At 44.7% G+C, this 26,272-nt stretch overlaps 1 protein-coding gene across 1 annotated transcript in view; it reads right to left on the bottom strand.

Annotated features, from left to right (window-relative positions):
• The window catches only part of LOC135199061 (cytoplasmic dynein 2 intermediate chain 2-like), a 37,525-nt gene extending 13,760 nt beyond the window's left edge, over positions 1-23,765 (bottom strand). Inside the window, 10 exon segments of the mRNA XM_064226974.1 lie at positions 7,864-8,006; positions 8,009-8,025; positions 9,235-9,445; positions 10,445-10,557; positions 11,639-11,760; positions 12,716-12,839; positions 13,161-13,209; positions 13,581-13,680; positions 22,909-22,989; positions 23,760-23,765. Coding sequence (XP_064083044.1) covers positions 7,864-8,006; positions 8,009-8,025; positions 9,235-9,445; positions 10,445-10,557; positions 11,639-11,760; positions 12,716-12,839; positions 13,161-13,209; positions 13,581-13,680; positions 22,909-22,989; positions 23,760-23,765 — 966 coding nt within the window.
• Between the last annotated feature and the right edge of the window lie 2,507 nt (positions 23,766-26,272).

Here is a 26,272-nt window from a genome sequence, read left to right as displayed (position 1 = left end):
TGATAAAGTTAGGTTGAATGAACTAAGGATAAGTTTAAGGAACTACAGGATTTAGTTAGGCTAAGTTAGGTATAGGAGGACAGGTTTGATGAGCTGTAGGGATAAGATTATTTTAAGTAAAGTTTTTGTACCGTAATATTAAGGTAATAAATTAAGTTAAGGAGAGCAGAGAGTTTCATTTAAGAATCCTTCCAATTTGTTCCCATTAATATCATGCTCCACTTGTGTAAAACTTGAAAAAAAGCCCAATACAATATGGAAAGTAGCAGCATGACAAGCACCTGCAGGAAGGCCCCCCCAGGATAAACAATGGAAAACATGGAATAGATGCAAACCCAGACTTAATAGAAGACCAGGCAGCATGAGTAACAAGACACAGGAGAGTGTAGCGTAGTATTTAACATTCAAAACTGTTAAGAACAATGATGAATCAACCTTAACAAGGCACTAACTAGCAAATATGATATTGTTAGTATACAATAAAGTTTTGTACATACTTACCTGGCAGATATATACTTAGCTTAGGTCTCTGACGTCACGACAGAAAATTCAAACAAAACTCGCGGCACACGCTACAGGTAGGTCAGGTGATCTACCTTACCCGCCGCTGGGAGGCGGGTGTAAGAACCAGTCCCCTTTCCTGTCAGGTTATTTTCTTCCACCTGTCTCCTGAGGGGAGGCAGGGCGGGCCATCAATCGTATATATCTGCCAGGTAAGTATGTACAAAACTTTATTGTATACTAACAATATCATTTTTGTACATGAACTTCCCTGCCAGATATATACTTAGCTGATTGACACCCTTGGTGGAGGGAAAGAGACACATACTTACTTAGAAAGTGGGGACAACACATGTTAAAGGAATACATAATATAAACCTCTGGTTCTTACCTGATTTAGGCAGAAGACTTGATAGTTACTGTCTATTAGTCTGCGTTGCCTAAAGAGTCTCAGCGAGGGCGTGACCTATGGCTGAAGAACTCTTTGGGTCTACCAATGGGAACTGAGTCCACTTACTTGGCAGAATCCAAGCAGGATCTGGTCAATGGGGATCAACCCGCTTACATGCCAGAGCCTATCACTACCAATTGCAAGGAGCCTTAAGCACAACCGATCACCTAACCAATTACTAACATTAGTATACGAAAGAAGGAGCTGCCTCCTGCAACTTCCTTCGTACAACCAAAAACTCAAACTTAAAACTAACAGGGAAAAAGGATTAAAAAGGATGTGTTTCAGCTCCCTGCCCCAGCACTGAATCCGCCGATACGTAAGGGCCTAGCCCAAAACACTTATCATACGTAATCGATACGTCCCTTAGGTAGTGATTAGAGAAGACTGATTCACACCTCCAAAAAGTGGCCTTCATAAGGTTTTGTAATGACAAATTCTTCTTGAAAGCCAAAGACGTCGCGATGGCCCGTACTTCGTGCGCCTTGACCTTCAGAAGGTTAAACTATTGCTGATTGCAAGAAGTGTGTGCTTCTCTAATAATATTCCTGATAAAGAATGAGAGTGCATTTTTAGATAAGGGCCTACTGGGGTCCTTACAGAGCACCAGAGATTGCTCTCATTAGCGGCAAGTCTTTTCTTCCTCTGAAGATAATATTTCAGGCTTCTCACCGGGCAAAGAGATCTCTCCTCTTCTGTCCCGACTAAGGAGGATAAGCTTTTGATTTCGAAGCTCCTGGGCCACGGCGAAGAAGGGTTTTCATTCTTGGCTAGGAAAGCCGGAAGAAAAGAGCAAACCGCGGAGCCTCCTTGGAAACCTACCTCACCTTCTAGAGCCTGCAGCTCGCTGACCCTCTTTGCTGACGCTAACGCACAGAGGAAAAGAGTCTTCATCGAAAGGTCTCTGAACGAAGCAGCATGGGGAGGTTCGAACCTTGAGGACCTCAGGAAGAGCAGCACAACATCAAGATTCCAGCTAGGCACTAAGGAGGAGGTTCTTTAACCGTTTCAAACGATCTGATTAAATCATGGAGGTCCTTGTCCTCAGATATGTTTAATCCTCTATGACGAAAAACTGAGGAAAGCATGCTCCTGTATCCCTTGATGGTGGAGACAACCAACCCGCATTTTTCCCTCAGGAAGATAAGGAAATCTGCAATCTGCGTCACAGAGGTACTGGAGGAGGAAACTTTATGAGTCCTGCACCAGCGTCGAAAAAACATCCCACTTCGACTGGTAGACTCTAGATGTGGAAGGTCTACGTGCATTGGCAATAGCCCTTGCAGACTTTGCCGAAAAGCCCTTAGCTCTGACGAGACTCTTGATAGTCTGAATCCAGTCAGACTGAGAACGGGGAGGTTTTTGTGAAACCTGTCGAAGTGGGGCTGTTTGAGCAGATCGACTCTTAGAGGTAGGGATCTTGGACATCCACCAGCCATTCCAGTACCTCTGTGAACCAGTCGTGGGCGGGCCAGAACGGAGCTATCAACGTCATCCTTGTTCCCTCTGACGCTGCGAATTTCCTTAACGTTTCCCCTATAATCTTGAAAGGCGGGAACGCGTAAAGATCCAGATTCCTCCAATCCATCAGGAATGCATCTATTGCCACTGCTCTTGGGTCTGCAATAGGGGAGCAGTATAGATCTATCCGCGCATTCCTGGAGGTCGCAAATAGATCGAGATGGGGCCTGCCCCACGTCCTCCACAGCTCCTGGCATACGTCCGCGTGCAGAGTCCACTCTGAGGGAAGGACTTGATTCCTTCTGCTTAGCAGATCCGCTCTGACATTTCTTTCTCCCTGTACGAACCTGGTGAGAAGCCTTATGTTCCTTTCCTCTGACCACAAGAGGAGCGATCTCGCTGTCTCGTACAGGGAGAAAGAGTGAGTCCCCCCCTGTTTTCGAATGTAAGCCAGGGCTGTAGTGTTGTCGGAGTTGATCTGAACATATTTCCCTTTTACGAGGGGTTCGAAGGTCTTGAGAGCTAACCAAATCGCTGTTAGCTCCTTCTTGTTGATGTGCCAGGACACCTGATCCCCATCCAGGTGCCTGACACTTCTCTCGACCCGAGAGTAGCTCCCCCAACCTTTGTCCGAAGCGTCTGCATACAATACTAGGTTTTGGGGTTCCGAACCTGTAAGGAAAGGCCTTCCTTGAACAATAGAGGGTCTAGCCACCAACGTAGATCCTCCTTTATCTCTTGCGAAATCTGCAACGCAAAGTCCAGACCTTGATATTTCCGATCCCAGTTCCTCGTCAGGAAGAACTGTAGGGGTCTGAGGTGCAACCTTCCTAGAGAACGAATTGCTCCAGAGAGGAGAGTGTCCCCAACAGACTCATCCACTCCCTCGCTGTGCATACATCTTTCTCTAGAAAGATTGCTACCTTCTCCAAACCTCGGGTTATCCTCTCTGGGGACGGATACGCCCGAAAAAAAACCAGAGAAGCCATCAGAATCCCCAGATAGATACGCTCTTGACTGGGGGATTAGCTGTGACTTCTCGAAATTCACTAGCAAACCCAGAGAAGCTGCTAGATCCAACGTCACTCGTAAGTCCTCCAGACATTTCTCCTTGGATTTGGGCCCTGATAAGCCAATCGTCCAAGTAGAGGGAAATCCTCACTCCCTCGAGATGAAGCCACTGGGCAACGTTCTTCATCAGTCCTGTGAATACTTGGGGGGCCGTGGAAAGGCCGAAGCATAGGGCCCTGAACTGAAAAACGTTCCCTCCCACATGAATCTGAGATATTTGCGAGAAGAAGGATGGATCGGCACATGGAAGTAAGCGTCCTGAAGGTCCAGTGACACCATCCGTCCCCAGGACGAAGAGCTGCTAAGACTGATGACGTCGTCTCCATAGCGAACTTCCTCTTCTCACAAAGACATTCAGGGCGCTTACGTCCAGAACCGGTCTCCATCCTCCTGAGTTCTTGGGAACTAGGAACAAACGTTGTAGAACCCCGCTGAAAGAGGGTCCTGAACCATCTCTATTGCCTCTTTCTCTAACATCAGCTCTACCGCTAGAGCGAGGGCTTGATTCATCAGTGGGTCTTTGTATTTGGCCACCAGAGCCCTTGGAGTGGTGGTCAAGGGTGGTCTCGAAATAAAGGGAATGAGGTATCCCCTCTTGATGATCGCGAGGGACCAGTTGTCCGCCCCCTTTCGTGCCCAGACATCTGCAAAGTTCAGAAGTCTGGCACCCACAGTTGTCTGGAGGACACCCGAACTATTTCTTGGCCCTAATAGACCGGGAGAAGGTCCTCCTCTTCTAGGTGGTCTCGAACCTCTGGAGGAAGAAGAGCGAGACGAAGGTCCTCCTCGAAAAGGGTTCTTGCCTACTTTGAGCCTCTTTCTTCGTCTTCTGCTGAAACGAAGGTTTCGGAATTCTAGCCGAGCGAGCTAGCATATCCTGCGTCGCTTTTGCTGATAACGAGCTGGAGATATCGTTAATAGTCTTCTTGGGGAAGAGTTGCGGGGGAAAGTTGCGAATACAGCAAGGAAGCTCTCTGTGCGTGAGAAACCGCCTTGGTAAGAAAAGAGCAGAAAACGGCCCTCTTCTTTACCACTCCTGCACCAAAAAGAGAAGCAATTTCCCCGGAACCGTCTCTCACTGCCTTGTCCATGCAAGACAGAACTGCGTGGAGGTCTTCAGGCGAAAGAGTGTCTTGCTCTTGAGTCCTCTTAGCCAACACTCCCAGGGTCCAGTCAAGAAAGTTAAAAACTTCTAAGACTCGGAACATTCCCATTCATAAGGTGATCCAACTCGCTCATACCCCACGTCGTCTTCGCAGAATTCAGCGCGAGCGACGTGCGGAATCGACCAACGAAGAGAAGTCCGAGTCTGCAGAAGAGGGAAGAGTTAGACCCAAGGCTCTCTGACTCGTACCAGAACCCCATTTATTTACCCGTCAGCTTGGACGGGGGAAAAGAAAAAACTGTCTTGCCCTTCTCTTCTTTTGAAAGCAACCAGTCGTCAAAGTTCTTCATAGCCTTCTTCATAGACACTGTAGGCTTCATCTTAACGACCGAAGACTTCTTAGCCGTATTGGTCGTTGAAAATAAGGACGGAGGAGACGGAGGAGCAACGGCCGAAAGAGACTCCCCAAAATCTTGCAAGAGGAGGTCTGTAAGTCTCTTATACGAAGAAACCGAAGCATCCTTGGGCAAATCTTCCTCCGAATCAGCAACAAATTCTTCCGAAGAATGACGTCTAGAAGCTCTACTGCCCGGAGGAGAGCTAATCCTTGGAGAGCGCCTGTTCGGAGAGCGCCTACTAGGCGAGCGCCTACTGGAAGAAAAACCACCGGGAGAGCGCTTACACGGGGAGCGCCTACCAGGAGAGCGCCTACCAGGAGAGCGCCTACTTTGAGAGCGCCTCCCAGGAGAGAGCCTACTAGGAGAGCGCCTAGTTGGAGAGCGCCTACTAGGAGAGCGCCTACTTTGAGAGCGCCTCCAGGAGAGAGCCTACTTGGTGAGCGCCTGCTAGGAGAGCGCCTACATTGGGGAGCGCCTACTAGTGAGAGCGCCTACAAGTGGAGGCCCGTCTGTCGGAAACAGATTCAAACTCCACAAGAAGAGCGTCTGGATAAGGGAGAGCGCTATCAGGCTCTCTGCGCCTGCTAGGCTCTTGGGCGCCTGCCATCCTCAATACGCCTGCCAGGCTCTTGACGCCTGCCACGGGGAGAGAAAACATCCACAGATGAATCCCTGTCAGAAGCGCCGGCGCTTACAAGGCTCTGAGCGCCTATCCAATCGGGAGTGCTCTAACGGAGGAGAAACTTCCGTTGCCGCCTACCAGGTTCTTGGCGCCTACTAGGCTCTTGGCGCCTACTAGGCTCTTGCTGCCTACTAGGCTCCGAGCGTCCGTCAAAAGGAGAGTGGCCACCAGGCGAAGAACTCTTCCTTCGCTCCTGACGAAAACGAGGCTCTTGAACGTCTGTCAAGCTCTTGACGCCTAACTGAAGAGGAGCGGAAATCCTGAGGAGAGAACCTGCCTGGCTCCTTACACCTTACATGCTCACAACTCTTGCTGGGAAGAGAGGAGAGCCTACTCGGAGAAAGATCCCGAGCTCCAGCCTGCACTTCTGAACTCCTACTAACAGGCTCAAAAGCTCTTCTAGCCAAAGGAGATTTAGCCGAAGGAACGTTCTTAGACTTCTTCACCGGAAGTGAGGCGTCCTTCCGACGATGAGAAGTCCCGGCAATAGACTCTGCTAAAGCCGCAATCTGCGCCTGCAGACCCGCCAGGATACGCGCAGGAGATCTCTTAAACTCCTCTACAGGGGACGAAGTCCGAGAGCGAACAGGAGAAGCGTAACAGGACGAAATCTTGGTTCTCTGCGTTCCACTTCAGGCTCTTCCGCGAAGGATTCGGGGCTGGAAGGAAGGGCGCAAGGATCCTTCCAGGGCCTCTTGAGAGGGCGAGACGACTCCGATGCGCTCCATCTACGCTGAGGAGAAGGCGACGAAGATGACGAGAAGCACTGGCGCAAATAACTCCTTCTTGGTTCGATCCAAGGCAGCCTGGAAACGAGCAACAGGAACTGCCGAGGGGACGCCTGACCGGTGGGGGTTCTCCCTAACCTTCCTGCGGCTTTCGACTTTCCTCCTCCACTGGGTCTGGGAGTCTGGAAGAGGTCTAGGCCTGGAAGCGTTAGTGAGCCGGTGTCAGGCGCACCCTCCACTGCACTAGGGGCACTGCACTGATCACTTGCACTATCATCACTCTTACCTTGTCGAGAGCGAGCGAGGCTCTCCTTACTCCTGATCGAGGCTCTCCCAGAAGCAACTTCCGAAAACGAATCTTCGGGTTCAAAGCTGGGCGCAGGGGCTGAAACTGGAGAAGGAACTACTTCTACTACAGGATTCTCAGCGTCAACTTCACTCACCCTCGATCTACTAGAACTCTTTGAAGAAGCCTTGCGCACCCTATCTTTCTCTAACTTTCTCACATAAGAAGAGAGAGCCTTCCAACCATCCTCATCCAAATTCTCACACTCTTTGCAAGGGGGTTAATAAAAGAGCATTCATTCCTCTACACGACTCACATACCGAGTGAGGATCTAATGCAGCTTTAGGAAGCCTAACTTTACATTCCTTCTCTGAACAAACCCTAAATAAACTAGGTTTCTTAACTTCAGAATCATCCATGATTATAGATATGTAAGAGAAATCCCAAAAGAAAAATCCAAAAAACAGTCCAAAAAGCGTATGCCAAGCCAACAAACAAAGGGTACTTCACCAAAATCCAAATCGTCGGCAACGAGAACGAATTTTAACTATCGTAAGGACTGAACAACAGGTGTTGTCCAGCCGGCGACAGAAAATAATCTGACAGGAAAGGGGGGGACTGGTTCTTACACCCGCCTCCCAGCGGCGGTAAGGTAGATCACCTGACCTACCTGTAGCATGTGCCGCGAGTTTGAATTTTCTGTCGTGACGTCAGAGACCTAAGCTAAGTATATATCTGGCAGGGAAGTTCATGTACAAAAGCAAAATTTCATGTAAGAGAATATCTATTTGTGAAATCAAGAGAACAGGGAGAACAAAAATAACTTATAAATATGTACAGGAAAATTCCATAAAAACAAATATCAAGCCCAACTGACAACTCTTTACTATTATTACAACAGGGAGAGCCCATCAAACTATTACATGTTTAACAAAATAACTGAATCATATTCCTAACCTCTACAAGGTGGCCCGAGGGAGGGATTCATCCATGAGTGGAGATGAACGATGGAATAATACAAAATAAACAAAGAAGCTGGACAGCTAATTAGGAAGACTAAGGAAAGAATGCCCAATGAAATCAGATAGACAACAAATATACTTGAGGGATGACTTATATTCGTTAGTGCCTCCCAAACCGCCTGCAAACAAGATCACTTATTCTATCAAAAGGAGATTACCTCAGATGACGATGAGCATACAAATAGTCCTCCTCCCTCAGCTCCGATGACAAAGAGCGTTGGGTCTTCCTTGTTAAACGAGGCGGTTGTTACTTCAACGCCTTCGGTCTCATCAATGGGGCCTCGGATACCTTCTGGGACATCTGACTTTGGAGCATAAACCTGAAATAAAAGTGACAGAATTTTGGATACTGAAGTTTTCGAGTTCTTAAATTAGAGAGCTGCATCAATGGACTTCAAATATCTCAATATTTTTTAGCCAACCTTGACTGGTCATTTAAGAACAAAACTTACAGAAGTTAGGCAACAAGGTGGTATGAAACCAAAAGGAAGGAGGAGTACTTCAAATCTTTCATTTTTTTCTTCAACCAATGTTGACTGGCCCCTTACGAACAAAAATTACAGAGTCAGACATCAAGGCAGGATGAAACCATAGGGGCGAGATGAAAAGTTAAATGCAGAGAGTAAATGTAGCTGAGGTCCTTACAAGGGACACTGCAGAAAACAGTAAGTACTCCTTATGGTGAAATGCACAAGAAACACTGTAGGAAATACCACTCTTATGCAATCTGGTCTTGACTATACATCAGAGGCATCAAAGCAAAATATAAATTGAATACAATCAGGTTATGCAAATGCCTTTGTCTCTGAGACAACACAGCTATAATACTTTTTAATTTTAATCAGTTTCCTTTTGGTCAGTTAACACTAAGCTATCTAAATTCTTTATAACTTTAGTTTCTTCTGTTTTCAAAGCTCATATAAGAACAGATCTTTTGAGAAAGTCCTAAGAGATTTCAGCAATATGAATTGGTAGTCTCTGAACAAATTCATGAGAAGTTTAAAGTCTGATTATTCCCCAAAAAATTCTTTGACAAACCTGATTATCTGGCAGACTCCCAAAAGTCTTATTCTATACACATTTTGATTATTTGAAATGAATTCCAAATTATTCAGACATTACATTATATATTTGGAATATTCTATTTTCTGATACAACACTGAAAGTTGGCCAGCAAAATATGTTAGGAAGTGGGAGGGTAGATGAATTGTTTGTAATGGTCTTTGAAAGCTGTAAGAGGTGGCTGAGTAGTATGATTGTACTGTACAGTATTCGGATAATCTAATTTAATAAGGATACATTTTGGTTGTAATACAAATAGCAATGGCAGTGATATTTAAGGATAAAAATTTTTCATATGTGACCATTATAACATGCTAAAAACCGTGAGGATGGGATCTTTGATTACAACAAATACAACAGGTATTCTAAAGCAATAATGAAAACATCTAAAGGATAATGATCATCAAATGCATCTGCTGAACATTAAAAGAAATGTGGTTTTATAAAATATAATGTACATAACTTACCCAGATTTCAGCGTAAATGTGGATTTCAATAAATTCAGTTTAAATACGAGGATAAAACCATTACTTGTGGAAGCAACGACAGAATTGCATATCTTGGGATGGGCTCTGTCTGCAGCTATCCACGACAGGGTTGTCACACACCCACGACAGTCTCCCACAACAACTGGAGATACGGATTCAGAGTGGGATAAATCAAACACCAGCAACTCTCCTGCAAAAGAACGGAAAAAAATATGCCACTTGATTTCACATAGAGTTTATTGCCAATACTAAAAATGGTTTTCTTCATTTCAGGGGTTAAACATGCCATCAAGTGTCTCTACTTTCTCCTCTCTTAGGCACTTTCTGTCCAAATTCTTATCTGGATCACCCCTTCCAGCAAGTTCTCCAAAATTTGTTGGGCCTTCCTTCTGGTATTTGTCCTGCCAATGCCTTCTCTACTACTCCTCTGAATGAATACTCCTCCCCCTTCCTACAATATGCCAAAACTATCTAAATCTCAGAATTTTTATCGTAACTGTTAATATTATGATTCTCTCAAAAACATGTAACATTCTGTGGGCAGATGATGACCACACCCTACAAAAATTAGTTTAAGGGTCTTTCTTGTAATACAAGAGCCAAGGGTAAAGTAGGTCTGAAAAAATATATTCCTTATGCTTAGCTTTTAATGCTGCTATAACTAAACAGCAGTTTAGCACAACCAGCGAGGCATTTCTGGAGTTTTATCAGACTTGTACAAAGAATTTGCTCTTAAATGAAACTTTCAAGCTGGGGAATGACCAAGTTAAAAGAGGTGGAAGGGAATAAGCTTAATGGGGGAGACTATAAGCAATCCAACGGGGATAAGTTTGCTGCAAAGGACCTTCAGTACTATCTACATTGTGCTACACAAGGCACACAGTACTTGGAACAATATATAAACTAGGCCAAAGGTCAAGCTCTGGGACTTATGAGGTTATTTAGCAATGAAAGGGAAACTAAGAGTAAAAAGGCTTGAAAGGTCTAACAGGAGGAAGATGAAAGCAAGAGAATATGAATGGAAATAACAGTAAAAGGAATAAAAGTGATTACAGCTAAGGATGCTGCAAAGAATCTCACGTAATGCCTATATACAGTACATCATGTGAGGTGCACTGACAGCAACTGAAATATGATCAACGATATCATAAAGACATTAACTACAAGCAATATACTCAACTTTACTTACCACTGTATGTCCCTACTGCGAAAACAGCGGGGTTATTTGGATGGAAAGCTACACTGAGTACACAAGACGATACTTCTATGATTTTTTCTGGCTGATTGCAGTCAAAATCGCTCCTGTAAATGCAAGTCTTATTAGATTTTTGGACTCTTCTGAGGAAAACCTATAAGTTATTCAAGTATTCAAGTATCTTTAGTATTTCTTAGTACACAAACCCTCATTCTATATGAATAATTTACTAACATAACCTACATCCAAATACCTTAACCTATGGACTGTGCACTTAATCACCAAAAATAGAAAATTTTAAAAGTAATTTGTATTATCCCCTAATATACAAACCTGAAATTCTGTACATAGAAGTTGAAACCTATGTAAAGAACCTCAGGTTTGTATGTTAGGAAAAATACAAATGACTTATAATTTGCTGTTTGTTCCTACATAAATACAAACCTTTGTTCTTTACATAGGATTTAGCGTCTACATACAGAACGAAGGTGTGTATTCATGTAAGAATAATAAACAGCAATTTCAACTCACAGAATGATTTTAACTGAAAATAAAGACCCCACACATTTGTTGGCTTTCTATTAAGTAAAAAAATAATCCTCTTTTATATACAGTACTCGACAAGATATTAGGCCGCTTAGCATCAAGTGGACTAATATCTTGTTGAGTACTGTAGAATATTATAAAAATCTGTGCAGATGAAATTTTGAACTAAGGACAAACTATGCTGTTGCTCAAAACCCAATTATAAGAGCTTGATATTCAAGATTTCCTAACCCAGAAGAGATGTTTCACTAATACAGGCAGTCACTGGTTATTGGCGGACTTGGTTCTCGGTGATCCAGTTTTATGGTGCTTGTCTAGCGCCATTAAATCAGCGATTTATGGCACCATGATGGGCAGAGTTCCAGTTATCAGTGCCATAAGGATGCTTATGGCACCGATAACCGGTTATTGCCATAAATCGCTGAGTTTTGGTTAATGGCGGTTTTCGCTTATTGGCACACCCCTCAGGAGCAGAACACCCGCCAATAGCCAGGGACTATCTGTATACAAAAGCAAACTGACACAAAGACTTCCTTTTGAATGTCAAACTGGGGGATTAAAAAGCATCTATCCACTAGCACCTGTCCTCTAGATTCTAGTGTGCTTTCAATAAATCTACCATATTGAAAAGTAAGACCTAACCTATTAATATTCCATGTGGTTATTACACCTTTGTGGTCACACCAGTCTTCATGATATCTGTTGCCATAGACCACCACAATCACAGACCCTGTGCAACTCCAATCAATGCCCGTCACAACATGCTGGAATAAAAAACAGTAGATACTGTAAAGACTGCACCATTTTTTTCTTTCTTTCCTTCTTTAAATCTTCAGTTGAAAACCCTTTTGGACAGAATCAGCAGATTATAACAAGCCAAAGGGAAATCAGCTTGCTGAGAGAGACAAGTTATAGGGAAAAGTGACAAATAAATATGATGGTATTGAAAATAAGAACCATATACAGGCAGTCCCCAGGTTACGACGGTGTCGGCTTACGACTTTCCGAGGTTACGACGCTTGTCAATAGACGTTATTTCCAAGGTTGCGACGCATGTTCCAGGGTTACGACGCCTACAAATATTGTAAAATTATCAATATTTGAAGGTTTTTTTGGCTTTGAAAAAATGCCAATAAGAATGCAGTTTACATAGTTTTCCATGCACCCAAAGCATTAAAAGTAAGGTTTTCTTAGGATTTTTGACGATGTTCCGGCTTACAACGATTTTCGGCTTACGACGCGTCTCAAGTACAGAACCCTCATCGTAACCCGGGGACCGCCTGTAGTAGTATCTGAATTCATGAAATATCAACAGAAAGCATAGGTAAACCACCTTAAAATTAACATAAGTGAAAACTGCTGTATGTATATTCAAAATCATATGTAACACTAGAAACTCGTGCTTATATACTACTGTATCATCAATAAGAATTCTTAGATTCAATACCTAAAAAGCTGTGTAAAAAGAAAACTAGTACACATTACTATATTGCTATCAACATCTATAACGTTCCTTGGCAAACTAATTCAATTTATCTCAAAATTATAGGCACTAAGCATTGAACCATATTTAGTAGGATGAGTAGTATTATTTGGTCACATAAAAGTGTAAATCAGTTGAATAAATCAAATAGTAATTGAATGTTAATAAATAACAAATTCTAAGGAAAAGAAAATACTACGTATATTCTTACATTACGATGTAAGAGTACTACTCACCTCACTCTGAATCTGAACCAGACGTAGCGTATGCAAAACCTTGACTCCTGACGACTCTTCTTTCTCCATCAGTGAAAATCCATCGAAAGCTCTGCTCCGATTTTGTCTGCTCTACTCACGAATACTGAAAAAACGGGAGCAGGATTGAAAGGACGATACTACATGCCAATGAAATAGAATGGAATTTCAAATTTAGGCCAATGACAAAGTGCTGAGACATGTGAGGTTGTTCAGTGATGAAAGGGAAATTTTATAAAAAGGTTTTAAAGATATAACAGAAGGAAAACCTCACGGTTACACTATGAAACGATTGTTAGGAGAGGGTGGAAAGTAAGATGGACGAAAGAAAATGCGAACGGAGGTACATACACTAAAAGGAATGAAAGGGGTTGCACCTATGGGCCAAAGGGATGCTGCAAAGATCCTCAATTAATGCCTAATGTACAGCAAATGAGGTGCACTGATGACACTACCCAGACTATGGGAGTTACAGGCTAATGAGAAAACGAGACTAATGCATGTCTGCATACTATTATAACTCATAAGTGAGGTCACTTGCATTGGACAGCTTGTAGTTAAACATAATGCAATTACCATACATCACAAATAAATAGAATAAAAATTAAAATAAGGACAAAAATATATTCAAAGTAAGAAGACACATCAGTAACAAGTAATGCCACTAAGACAAAGCCCTAAGGTGTGGGTACCTATAGATTGTTTATAGATAATAAACAGCTAATTTCCATTTCTTACTCAATTTAACCTTCTTGAATAAATGTGAACATTTCTGCTTAAAACTAGTGCCTGGATCAAACATTCATTAGCACAAAAAAACATATTACAGAAGCATTTTAGGTCTCACCTTTGGGACCAACATTCTTAAGAAACATCAAGAGAGATTCCTCATTATATTCTGGAGCCTTTGAAGCATTTGACTCCTCTTCCTCTGTCTGAACTCCTACCTGAGAAAGACATTACAGAGTTAAATTATTATTCTTATGTATTATTATTACAGTGGAACCTCAGTTTTTGTACATAATCCGTTCCAGAACCTCCCATGAAGTCCGAAGTGTGTGTAGTAATCCAAAATAATCATTCCCATAAGGAATAATGTAATACAATTAATGCATACCAGACATCCAAAACTTATAACAAAATGTTATTGTTAGTATCAATAAGGTTTTGTACATACTTACCTGGCAGATATATACTTAGCTATAATACGTCTCTGACGTCACGACAGAATTCAAAAACTCGCGGCACACGCGACAGGTAGGTCAGGTGATCTACCTTACCCCGCCGCTGGGTGCGGATGTAGAACAATCTCCCTTTCCAGCCAGAATTTTTCCTTCCACCGGTCCGGTCTCCTGAGGGGAGGCTGGGCGGGCCATCAATCGTATATATCTGCCAGGTAAGTATGTACAAAACCTTATTGTTATACTAAACAATAAACATTTTTGTACATGAACTTTCCTGTCAGATATATACTTAGCTGATTGACACCCTTGGTGGGGGAGGGAAAGAGGACAGCAATATAAATATGGAAAAAAGGGGAAAACAACACTAGTTGTAGGATGTAAAAACAACCTTGGTTCTACCTGTTTCTTAGGCAGAAGGATGCGTAGTGTTACTGTCTATGAGTCTGCGTTGCCTTAAGAGCTTCAGCGAGGGCGTGACCTACAGCTGACAGACTCTTTGGGTCTATCAAAAGGGATTTGGTTGTCCGTTACTTGATAGAATCCGAGCAGGATCTGTCAACGGGGATTCGCCCACTTATATGACAGAACATAACCACTATCATTGCAAGGAGCTCAAACATACACGATCACCTAACCAATCTAATCATTGTTAGCACTACGAAATGAAAAACATGCCTACCCGCATGTTCTTTCAAACAACCAAAAACTTACAAAACCTAACAAGGGGAAAAAAATATATACTATAAGGATATGTCTCAGCTCCCTGCCCCCAGCACCGACTCCGCCGATACGTACGGGCCTAATAAACCCGAAGCACTTTTCATACGTAATTTTGACGTCTCTCAGATAGTGGTTTGCAAAGACTGAGTTGCAACGCCAGAATGTTCCTTCATAATATTACTCAGGGATTTTTTGTTTTTGGTTAAAAGTCAATGACGTGGCAATAGCTCTTACCTCATAGCTTTTACCTTAAGAACTTTGTATTGACTTTCCTCACATATCGCATGCGCTTCTTTCACCAGGCTTCTGATAAATGAAGAAAGCGCATTCCTTCGAAGTGTCCTCCTTGGATCTCTTACAGAGCACAAAGGTTGACATCATTGCCTTAAGTTTTTTTCTTTTCTCTGTAGATAGAAAATTTCAACTTCTTACTGGGCAAAGAGACCTCTCTGCTTCCTCGCCTACTTAATGCAGACAATCCTTGTACTTCAAGCTCCTAGGCCAGGATTTGAGGGGTTCTCGTTCTTGGCTAAGAACGAAGGAAGATATGAACAGAGCTGCATCTCCTCTGAATCCCACATTTCCTTTCTAGTGCATGGAGTTCACTAACCCTTTTTGCGGAAGCCAATGCCATGAGGAAAATTGTCTTCTTCGTGAGGTCTCTGAACGATGCAGACTGAGGCGGTTCGAACTTATTGGACCTCATGTAACGTAGCACTACATCCAGATTCCAACTCGGAACCCTGAGAAACCTTCTTGCCCCCCCCCCCCCCCGGATGTTCAAACGATCTTATTAGATCATGAAGGTCTTATCTTCTGAAATGTTTAAGTTTTCGTGCCTAAACACTGCAGATAGCATGCTACGATAGCCTTTAAATGGTTTTGATACCGCCAATCCCCACTTTCTTTCCCTAAGAAAAGTAAGAAGTCTGCTATTTTGTGTCACAGAGGGTACTGGAAGAGGAAACGTGATGTTCCTACACCATCGCCGAAAGACGTCCCACTTCGATTGGTAGACTCTAAGGGTAGGAAGGCCTTCTTGCTGCTGCGATGCCGTTTGCAACTCTTGCCGAAAAGCCTCTCGTTCTGACCAAAACTTTTGACAGTCTGAAGCCAGTCAGATCTAGAGCGGGGGAGGTTTTTGTGATACCTCTCGAGTGGGGTTTGTCTGAGCAGATCGATCCTCTGTGGTAATGTTCTCGGAAGAAAATCTACTAACCATTCCAGTACCTCTGTGAACCATACTTGTGCGGGCCCAGAACGGGGGCTACCAGCGTCATCCTTGTTGCCTCCGATTCTGCAAATTTCTTTAGAGTCTCTCCCAGTATCTTGAATGGAGGAAAAGCATACGTGTCTAGCCCTTCCAATCTAGGTTAGGAACGCGTCATCGACACTGCCCTCTGGGTCGGGCCGATATCGGAGAGCAGTAGTTGGCTATCCTCATATTCTTGGCTGTGGCGGAAGAGGTCTATATGAGGTTTGCCCCAAAGCTTCCACAGATCCTGGCAAACATCTTCGTGCAGAGTCCACTCTGCCGGCAGGACTTGATCTTTCCTGCTTAGGAGGGTCTCTCTGACGTTCTTTTCTCCCTGTACGAACCTGGTAAGAGACAAATCTTCCTTTTTTCTGGGGGCCCAAAAGCAGAAGTTCTTTTGCTGTCTCGTACAGGGAGAAAGAGTGAGTCCCCCCTTGCTTCCCGATGTAAGCCAGGGCCGTGGTGTTGTCCGAGTTGATCTGAACTGTTGAAGCTAGGACGTGGGGCTCGAAAGCTTTCAAAGCTAGCCAAACCGCCATCAGCTCTTCTTGTTGATATGTGCCAGGTCACCTGTTCCTTGTTCCAGGTGCTGACACTTCTCTTGAGCTGAGCGTCGCTCCCCCACCTGTTTCCGAGGCGTCGGAATACACTTGGTTGGGTTGGGGTTCGGATGTTAAAGGGACATCCCTTCTGCAACTTCTTGAGAGGGTTGGCCCCACCCAAGAGAGGTCCTTCTTGATTTCCTTTGAAATCTCGAATGGAGAACTCTAGGTTTAGTGAACGACACCTCCAGTTTCGATGGAGAAAAAGAACTGAGAGGTCTGAGGTGCAACCTTGCCTAGAGAAAGGAATTGCTCCAACGAGGAGAGTGTCCCAACCAAACTCATCCACTCCCTCGCTGTGCATACGTCTTTCTCCAGGAAGGCTTTGACTTTCTCTGACCCTCCGGGCTACCGTTCTGGAGACTGGAAAAGCCGAAAATCCCCAGAGAAGCCATCCGAATCCCCAGATAGATACGATCTTGACTGGGGATCAACTGAGACTTTTGAAAGTTCACCAAAAGTCCCAGCGAAAACTTGCCATGAAAAGTGGTTCTTTTGTAGGTCCTCCAAAATCTTTCCTGAGACTTGGCTCGATCAAGCCAGTCCGTCCAAGTTAAAGGGACACTCTGACTCCTCCAAATGTAGGCCATCTTGCTACATTTTTCATTAGGCCTGTAAAGACCTGAGGGGCTGTTGAAAGGGCCGAAGCACAAGGCCCTGAACTGGAATATCTTTCCTCCCCTCATGAACCTGAGGTATTTCCTTGACGAAGGATGGATAGGCACATGGAAGTAAGCGTCCTGAAGATCTAGGGACACCATCCACCGTCCCCTGGCCGAAGGGCCGCCAACAACTGAGGATGTCGTCTCCATGGCGAACTTCCTCTTTTCTACAAAGAAATTCAGGGCGCTTACATCCAGAACCGCGGTCTCCCTCCTCCTGAGGGCGTTTGGAACTAGAAAAAGGCGGTTTGTAAAAGCCCAGCTGCAAGGGTCGTCACTAGCTCTATAAGCCTCTTTCTCGAACATTAGTTCCCACTGCTTGTGTTAAAGCAAGCGGCCTCATGATGGGATCCCTGTACCTGGCCACCAACTCCCTCGGAGTCGTTGTCAACGGTGGTCTTTTCCGTAAAGGAATCAGATTATCCTTTCCTTATTATAGAGAGGGACCAGTTGTCCGCTTCCTCTCTTTGTCCAGGCTTCCGAGAATCTTAGAAGTCTGGCACCTACTGGTGTTTGGAGGACTACTTCCCTACTTCTTTAGCTCTGACAGCGTGAGAAGGATCTACCTCTCTTGAAAGTTCTATTACCTCTCGAGGTAGGAGGCTCTAGAAGGGGGGGCCCCTCGAAAGGGCTCCTGTCTAGCTGGAGTCTCCCTTCTTTGCTCTTCGTCGGAAGGAGGTCTTAGGCTTCCGTGCCGACTGTGCGAGCATGTCCTGAGTCGCCTTCGCAGAGATAGATCCTGAGATGTCCTGGATTATCTTCTTTTGGAAAAAAGCAGAGGCGAGAGCTGCAAATACAGGAGAGAGGCTCTTTGGGCATGTGAAACAGACTTCGTGAGAAAAAAGAGCAGAAGACTGATCTCTTCTTAAGGATCGCCTGCTCCAAAGAGGGAGGCTATTTGTTGCTCGATCCATCTCTAACTGCTTTGTCAATGCACGTTTAGAACACTGTTTAGATCTTCTGGCGAATAGCATCCGGGGTTCTTGAGTCTTCTTAGCCAAGACCCCCAAAAGACCAGTTCCAAAGGAAGAAGTTTGAAGACTTCCAAGACTCTAAACATTCCCTTCAGCAGGTGGTCAAGCTCGTTCATAGCCCAGGTCGTTTTTGGCGACAAAAGAGCCGAGCGTCGTGCTGCATCCACCAGAGAAGAGAAGTCCGCATCCGCCGATGAAGGAAGACCCAGACCTAAGGGTTTCTCCAGACTCGTACCAAATCCGAGTCTGCCCGTAAGCTTGGAAGGAGGGAAAGAAAACACAGTTTTCCCTTTCTCTTCCCTTAGAAACAGCCAATCACCAACAACCTCTCAAAGCCTTCTTCATTGAGATGGTTGGCTTCATCCTCACAAGAGGGGAAAAACTTTCGTCTTCTTCGAAGTCGAGAATAAAGAGAGAGGAGACGGAGGAGCGCGGAGTAAGGGGAGTCTCCAAACTCTTTTGAAGAAGTAGATCTGTAAGGGATCTTGTAGGACGAAACTGACAGTCCTTCAAAACCAAATCCTCTCTGAAGGTTCAACTTCATCCCACTGAAGAACCCTCCGCTTCCTTTACGAGTGCAGTTAGCCTTCTCTAAAGAAAATGCGCCTGTCCCAGAGAGGTGCCTAGTAGTAGACTGGCGCCTATCAGGGGAAAAGCCAAGTTTCTGGAGAGCTCCTCTGAATGAGTCCTTCCTACTCTGATGAGTGCGTTCTCTTTGCTCCTTAATCCTACTCCTAGAATTCCGGGCTTCCAAGGGGGAGCGCCTGCTAGGAGAGGAGAGCCTACTATGCTCAAGGCCTTCTTTTCAGGATCCATGCGCCTGTTCAAAGGAGAGCGGCTGCCAGGCCGAGCTGCGCCTACCATGAGGCGAACGCCCCTACTAGGCTCTTGCGCCTACTTACAGGAGAGCGAAGGTCTGGAGAAAGTCAGCTTACTAGGAAGAACCGGCGTCTACCATGCTCCAAAAAAACAAACTTCGCTCCCGACTTGTATGTCTCTCAAAAGGTAGTCTCCAGAAGAGACCTATCTTTCAGCTCTACCGCGCTTGTCCTGAATCGAGCGGCTAAAAGTAGAGCCGCGTCTTATCAGGAGAAAAGCGCCTATCAGGAGAAAAGCGCCTATCCTCCGCACCACGCTTGGGAGCGGGAGAGCGTCTACTTGGGAGTAGCGCCTACTAGGCTCAAGGCGCCTAACATAAGGCGAGATCCTGTCTCTTGATGAATCCATCAAAGAGTAGGCTCTCTTATCCGGAGAATGAAGGATCTCGTAAAAAGAGCGCGAGACGAGGCTGTACGCCTGTCTTTAGACGAACGCCTACTAGTCGCTAGATCCTTCCTACTGGAGGAGAAAGCTTCTTTGGGCGATTGATGCCTGGAAGACGACAAGCGCTGCGGATGGGAGAGCGCCTCCTTCCATCCGCTGATAAAGGAGAGAGAACCGACTCTGACTGAGACGGTAAGACAGGTGAAGGAATCCTAGACTTCTTGACAGGGAAGAGAGACGTTTCTTTTTCCGACGCGTTCCTCCTGCCCAGGAGCCCGCCAGTGCCCGAAATCTGCGCTTTGCAGTCCCGCAAGAATTCGACGCTGGAGATCTTGTAAAAATCCTCCACCGGAGAAGAGGCTCGAAGCCTACTATGAGGCGCGAACTCCTGCTCCCTCCTGGGTTTCTTGATCTCTACTTCCGGCTCTTCTTGGAAAAACTTCCGGCTGGAAGAAAGGAGCAGGCGCCTTCCAGGCTCTCTTCAGAGCGGTCGTGAAGAATCCGAGGCGCTCCATCCTCTTCTAGGTGAAGGTGAGGAAGAAGAAGAGAAGCATTTGGCGCAATAACCTCCTCTTCGCGCGAACAAGGGCAGCCTGGTACTAGCATCAGGATCTACCGAGGGGACGCCTGATCGGTGGGGAGTTCTCCCTAAACCTTCCTGCGGCTTTTGACTTTCCTCCTCCACTGGGACTGGGGAGTCTGGAAGAGGTCTAGGCCTGAAGCATTAAGGAGCCGATCAAGTGGGCATCACCCTCCACTGCACATGGGGTCACTGCACAATTCAATTCACTACTCTTTACCTTGCAACGAACGGATCTTCTTTTCCATGCTAAGGGATCGTGGCTCTCATGGTTGCCCCCACTTCCGTAGTCGTATCATTAGGTTCGATGCAGGGCGCAGGAGCTGAAACGGAGAAGGTTCTAATGCTACAACAGGATTTTCTTTCCTACCTCGCGTATACGAGACTTACTAGAACTTCTAGAAAAGAAGCCTTTCTCACCCGTCTTTCTCTAACTTCCTCAAGTGGAAGAAAGAGCCTTCCATTTCCCCCTCATCCAACTTCTCACACGCATTACACGGGTTATCAAAAGACATCTTTACCTCACATTTAAAGCAAACTGTGTGAGGATCTACCGTAGCTTTTCGGTAGTTCTCACCTTGCATTCATCCATAGCGCACACTAAACATAGAAGATTTCTTAACCTCTAACTCAGAGCATCTTCGAAATCAAAAGAAAAATCCAAATCAATATCCAAAAAACAATCCACAAATGCGTATGCCAAGCCAACAAGATCAGGTACTTCACCGAAAGTCAGTTCCCAAATAAATCCACGGCAACGAGAAATGAATAAAGCTGTCAGGAGGGTAACACCACAGGTGTAGTCGTCACCGGCGACAGAAAAATTCTGGCTGGAAAGGGAGATTGGTTCTTACATCCGCCACCCACGGGGGGTAAGGTAGATCACCTGACCCTACCTGTCGCGTGTGCCTCGCGGTTTTGAATTCTGTCGTGACGTCAGAGACGTATAGCTAGTATATATCTGAAAAAACGGGGGGGGGGGGGGGGGAAAGTTCATGTACAAAAATACGTTTTATAGAGAATAAACACATGAGAAATAAATATAGTAAATGGCTAATGTAATGATAAATGAAAACAGTTTAACATCACTCTTACTTTTCTGGAAGACACTTGTTCGCGTATTGGCGATGGAGAGAAGGTAGGAGGGAGGAGAGGTTATTGTTTTGAAGGGGAATCTCCCTCCAGAAGGACTTAAGGTATCAGGGCCTATCTGGGTTACTTCTCTTTGTTTTTTTACTGGAACTATCTGAGTTTACTTCCCACCTTTGTTTTTTTACTGACCTAGTACCACCTTGAGAGTTACTGGACCCCTGTTGCACAACAAAACTGTCCAGGAAAACCTTTGTTTTTTTTCTGGTGTCTCTTTAAAAACTTGCCTACAGTGAAACAGGGCATTGTCATTAAACATGTTGGAGACACACATTTACATCTTTGTTGGGATGATAATTTTCCACAAAATATTTTACATCTTCCACGTTGCAACCATGTCCTTAATCACTGAAAGTAGGCACATTATGTATGCCCATTCACTTTCCGAATTTTTCAAACTAGCCTCTGCTGGCCTTAAATTACTAACAGCGGCACTTGTTATAGGCCCATTTTCTCACTGAGATCAGCATTACACATCCTCCCAACTTTTCTACAAGTTCTTTCTTAAATTCTATAGTGTTTTCTTGCTGCCAAATAGTATAAATGGTGTTCATTGGAAAGAATAACAGAAGTATTAGGGAAATACAGAAAGAAGAGATCAGTTATCAAAAAGGAAAATACACTTACAATTATAAATAAATAGATAAAAAACGTAAGTAGTAAATAATTAAAATGCAAGGAATTGACTATTGTATTAGGGTAGTAATGCATTGCAACCTTTGCTGGAACTTTTGAAGTTCCAATTGTACAACATCCTCGGAGACTGTTTCCACAGTCAAAGGTGTGAGGAATAAAAGGTTAAGCAAGCACTACAATTACACTCAGGAAAAAAACAGCACCTTCTGAAAAAGGTGTCAACTAGTATTAAACGTTGAATTTTCTGGCTGTGGGAAGATTTTATTAAGAAAACTACATACATCACGAATAAGGAAGATAGCTGATACACTTGGTGATCAGAAGCTATGCAGAAGGTAGAGTCAGAGATAGGAACACAGAATTTAGGCCAAAGGCCAAGCGCTGAGAACTATGAGGAGGTCATTCAGCGAAATGAAATGAAATTGACAGTAAAAAAGATTTAAAACAAAGTAAATGGCAAGACAAAAACCTCACAGTTGCACTATAGAAACAGTTTTGTTAGAAGAGGATACAGAGTACTACAATGGACTAAAGAGAATATGGATGGTGACACACTAAAAGGAATGAAAGGGGTTGCCGCTAAGGGGCCAGCAAGGGAAGCGCAATGAACTTAAGTTAAGTAATGCCCTATGGGTGGCATCACATGAGGTGCACTGACGGCACCTAACCCCTTACAGGGTTGGAAAGCAGTCAGATCTCAAAAGACCAAGATTTCTCAGGCAAGTGATGAGAAGAGAAGAGATGAATGCAGTCAGGACTGTTTTATTAATATCAAGAGTAACACCACTGAGTAACATTCTAAACTCTGACAAGATTGAACAGAAAGATTTTAATCTTAATTTATCTATGAAATTTATGAAATTCATCCCTTACAAATTTCCTTCAGCTTTTTGGTACACATTATGCATTATTTTTTCCTTTTACATGGCCATTTCTCTTAGAAAGTAGTTTCTGTATTGCATTTCCTTTTACAGTATACTTGTACTGTATTCCTCAAAAGGAAAAATTCTGTCAGTCCTAAGCGATATACGTACCAAGTTTGCACAGTTAGTATGTAAATCAAAATACGTATGTACAATATCTCATTTGTACTAAATCAATTACAAGTATCTAATATATACATGCAGAACTAACAATGCTCCTCACTCACATCTGATAATTCCAGAACAATGGCTGCTTTGCTCTGCCGTTTTTGTAATGGATCAGTTTGGGCTCCACCCTCAGCCGTGATCTGCAATGAAAATTAGTAGCTGTCTTATGAGCAAGATTAGTCTTCCATTAAATATGACAATTTGTCCAAAATTGCATTTTTTCCTACTATACAAAACTAGGTCCTTTTTACAATAGGAAGGTATAGCGGCAGCTGGATAGTCGTAAGCTTTCGAAACAAGGGGTTCGGTAGTTAACTGCTTGTCCGACAGCGCGCGCGTCGCGCGCTGGTAGGTAAACAAATCACTTTTGCTTTTGGCCCCCAAAAAAAAAAAAATAAAGCAAAAACTGCAGAGTGAGGGGGGTGGCATGAGGGGGGGGCTATGTGTAAAAGGACCTCAGGTTTGTATAGTTAGGAAAAATGCAATTTTGGACAAATTGTCATTTGTTACGACACGGCATACAAAACCTTCGGTCCTTTACAATAGGAAGACTCACTTCTTGGTGGGTGGAATCTGAGTCTTTTGTGAACAGACTGGTGTTCGCCAACTTGGAAGCCCTCCCTGGTCGTAAGAGCGAGGGAGGGATCCAAGCCTCTGTCCGATTGATCGGGGTGTGCACCGCAGGATCAATGGTCAGACCTCTGGACCGAGTACTAAGAGAGGGGTCATGCGCATCTCTTCGTACCAGCAATGCAAGAACTTGTTCCTGTACAGGAGCAAATAATAAAGGTCATGGTTTGACTCTGTAGGCCCATCCACTTCCCCCCTTGTAGAAGGAAGTGGTGGATATTTTGCTCCTATCCCTAGTGAAAAGGGATAGGATGGGGCTTTTTTCTGTCATATAGCTCACCGGCATCTCGTCCTTATCCCCAGCAGGGTATGACCGTATCCCTCTACCCACAGGTAGAGGGGTAAAGAAAAAGATAGAAAGAGAAGCCAGTCACTTTCTCATTCACTACCTATTCATACAGTCACACCAGGACGTCGATGCTGTTCAGCCTGCTAGGTCTGGGTTAGCCTACACACAACGTGTTGCAGCCACCCCACGGGTCCTAAGGAAAACGATCCAAGGACCGTTGGGGCAATATCCAAAAGGTAGATGAGGTGCCAGTGTCTGGTTGTACCAGACCCCTGCCTTCAGCCTGCCCGCCACGGAGAAGTTCTTGTGTAAACTCGAGGGAGTGTACTTATAGGTCATCTTGGTGCTGACGAAGAGTCTTCAACACTCCGCCTGGGATGTCGAGTTTCTTCAAAAGAAAGCGCGTCGTGCTTTCACAGGCAAAGCAGCATCTCCTTCGCATCGAAGGCGGTGAGTCCCATTAGGGAGGGGGACTGTGAAGGACTCTACCGATCGTCAGGAACCGAAGGGTTTTCAGAGTCTTCGCTACGAATTCGGTACGAAATCGGGCGTCACGAATCCCCATCCCCTGGGATGCTTGACTCGCAGGCAAAGTCATGCAATTACCTCAGAGAAAAAGGGAAGGGAATTGTCGTATGACCTATCCCTCTTCTCCGACTCGGTGATGTCCTGTATAACCCATACTGGTCTCCTCCGTCTGCAGCGAAGTTGTTGTTCTCGGTAGTGGATAGGACACCGACACTCCAATGTTGGGTGGTCGATGGTATGGGTACTGGTGACAAGCCGTTTAGGACGAAGAAAAGAATTGTTATGGAACAACCGAACTAAGTCCACAGCGAAGTTCGTAACAGACTTGGGCGCTCTGGACAGCTGCCTACTGACTGCGTTCGGTAGGAGGCAAGTTGTCCAAGCACCCGAGCAAGTCACGTGACCTTCGCCTTAAAAAAGGGTTATGCCAAGAGACTAAACAAATATTTGTTCGTCACGATGCCAGAAGGCAAGGTGATGACTCTCTTTAAGGCATGTGCCCAAACAGGCGAAAAGTCAATTGCCTTCTAGAGACCGTGTCCCTTGATGGCAAGATATCTCCTAGTATAGTTGATTCTCGGGTAGGAGAAAAACAACACTATGTGACGTTGAAGCGAAGGTGTACAGAAAATGCAACCTACGTCTTCACAGCTGAACCGAGAGAAGGATCTCAAGATTCTGAACCTGTGTTACTCAAAAAGACTGAGAACGCTAACCGCTATTGATTGCTGTCCGGTGAGGATCGTAGTTGCAATAAAAGCGGAGTTTTTTCGATTTCCAGTAATGAAGACAGGGAACTACTTGCCTGAAGAACTGCTTCTCATGGGCTGAACATTTGGAGTAGAGCTGTTCAGGTCGGAGAGTAGGCGATGTCTTCTGACCTATCTGTTAATTCGGGGCGGAGCAATGAATTGCCACACCTAACGAATACGAGATCTTTTGAAGACAAACTCAGATGTCTGCAAAAATCATTCGCATTATCGCAGTGCGATGCAGCGGTTGACTAGTACAGACTTCTGTACCGTGCGGTAAACAGAAAGATGAAGAGTCCCAGAGATATCTCTGTTGAAAATTCTCGCAATGTCGAAGGCGATGAAATCGAGCGTCACAGCAGTAGATGGTCCTTCATTATGCGAGAATCCCCGTTAATCAGAGACCTAAGTCCATGATTGTTGGCAGAGATACGTTCGGTAGTCAATCCAAACCAGGGGAAGAGAGAGACGTAACCGACCGTGCATCTCCGAGACCTAGATGATACTGAGCCGCTATCAGGCAGTTCAATACGCAGTAGCTCTCGGTGACTCGTCCATCCTGAGTTCCAGGTAATCCATTATTCCACGAAGGATGCGTTCGGCTAGAACCATCGAGCATAAAGATACGCTCGAGCAAATTATATTTAACCGAAACGGATTTCGGTAAATACAAAAGCTGATTTGGTGTTGTCATGACAATACCAAGTATCTAAATCGAAAAATGATTAACTGCTGGGGGTACAGGCACCGAGTTGCAGTCAATTAAGATACATTCGTCTCGGTACAAACCGTAGAGTTAACTACGGATGCGCCCTACCCCACGGCCAATTCAACTGTTAAAGAATCAGTCGCGAGGGTAATATACGTAGTATATTTTGTAGGTTCTGTACCACGACCTCCATCCTAAAATTCTTTCCCCTCGAGGAATGAGAATAAGGAGTGGGATCGACCGCCTTCGTTCTCTAGTCAAAGAGAGTGAAGGAGAAGTCTTTCCCAAAGGAAGCTTCAATGGTGAACAGAATACACCGAAGACGATAGTTCAAGCAAACTGGAAGTTCCCGTCCGTTCTTCTCTATTTCCAGTTAAGGCCCTACTGTGAGATACTCTTCTTTCAGCATGCAGTCTTCTTCAAATGAAGTAGAAAATTACAGGAAGTCGAGCAGAAGCGAGGTTCCCGATTATCGTGTAACAATTTATCGGGATTCTCGCTCACTTTTGGACCGT

The sequence above is a fragment of the Macrobrachium nipponense genome, chromosome 25, assembly GCF_015104395.2.
Source record: "Macrobrachium nipponense isolate FS-2020 chromosome 25, ASM1510439v2, whole genome shotgun sequence".
In the NCBI taxonomy this organism is placed as follows: Eukaryota; Metazoa; Arthropoda; class Malacostraca; order Decapoda; family Palaemonidae; genus Macrobrachium; species Macrobrachium nipponense.
The sequence above is the reverse complement of the archived record's forward strand: the minus strand, read 5'-3'. Positions and strand labels throughout refer to the sequence as shown.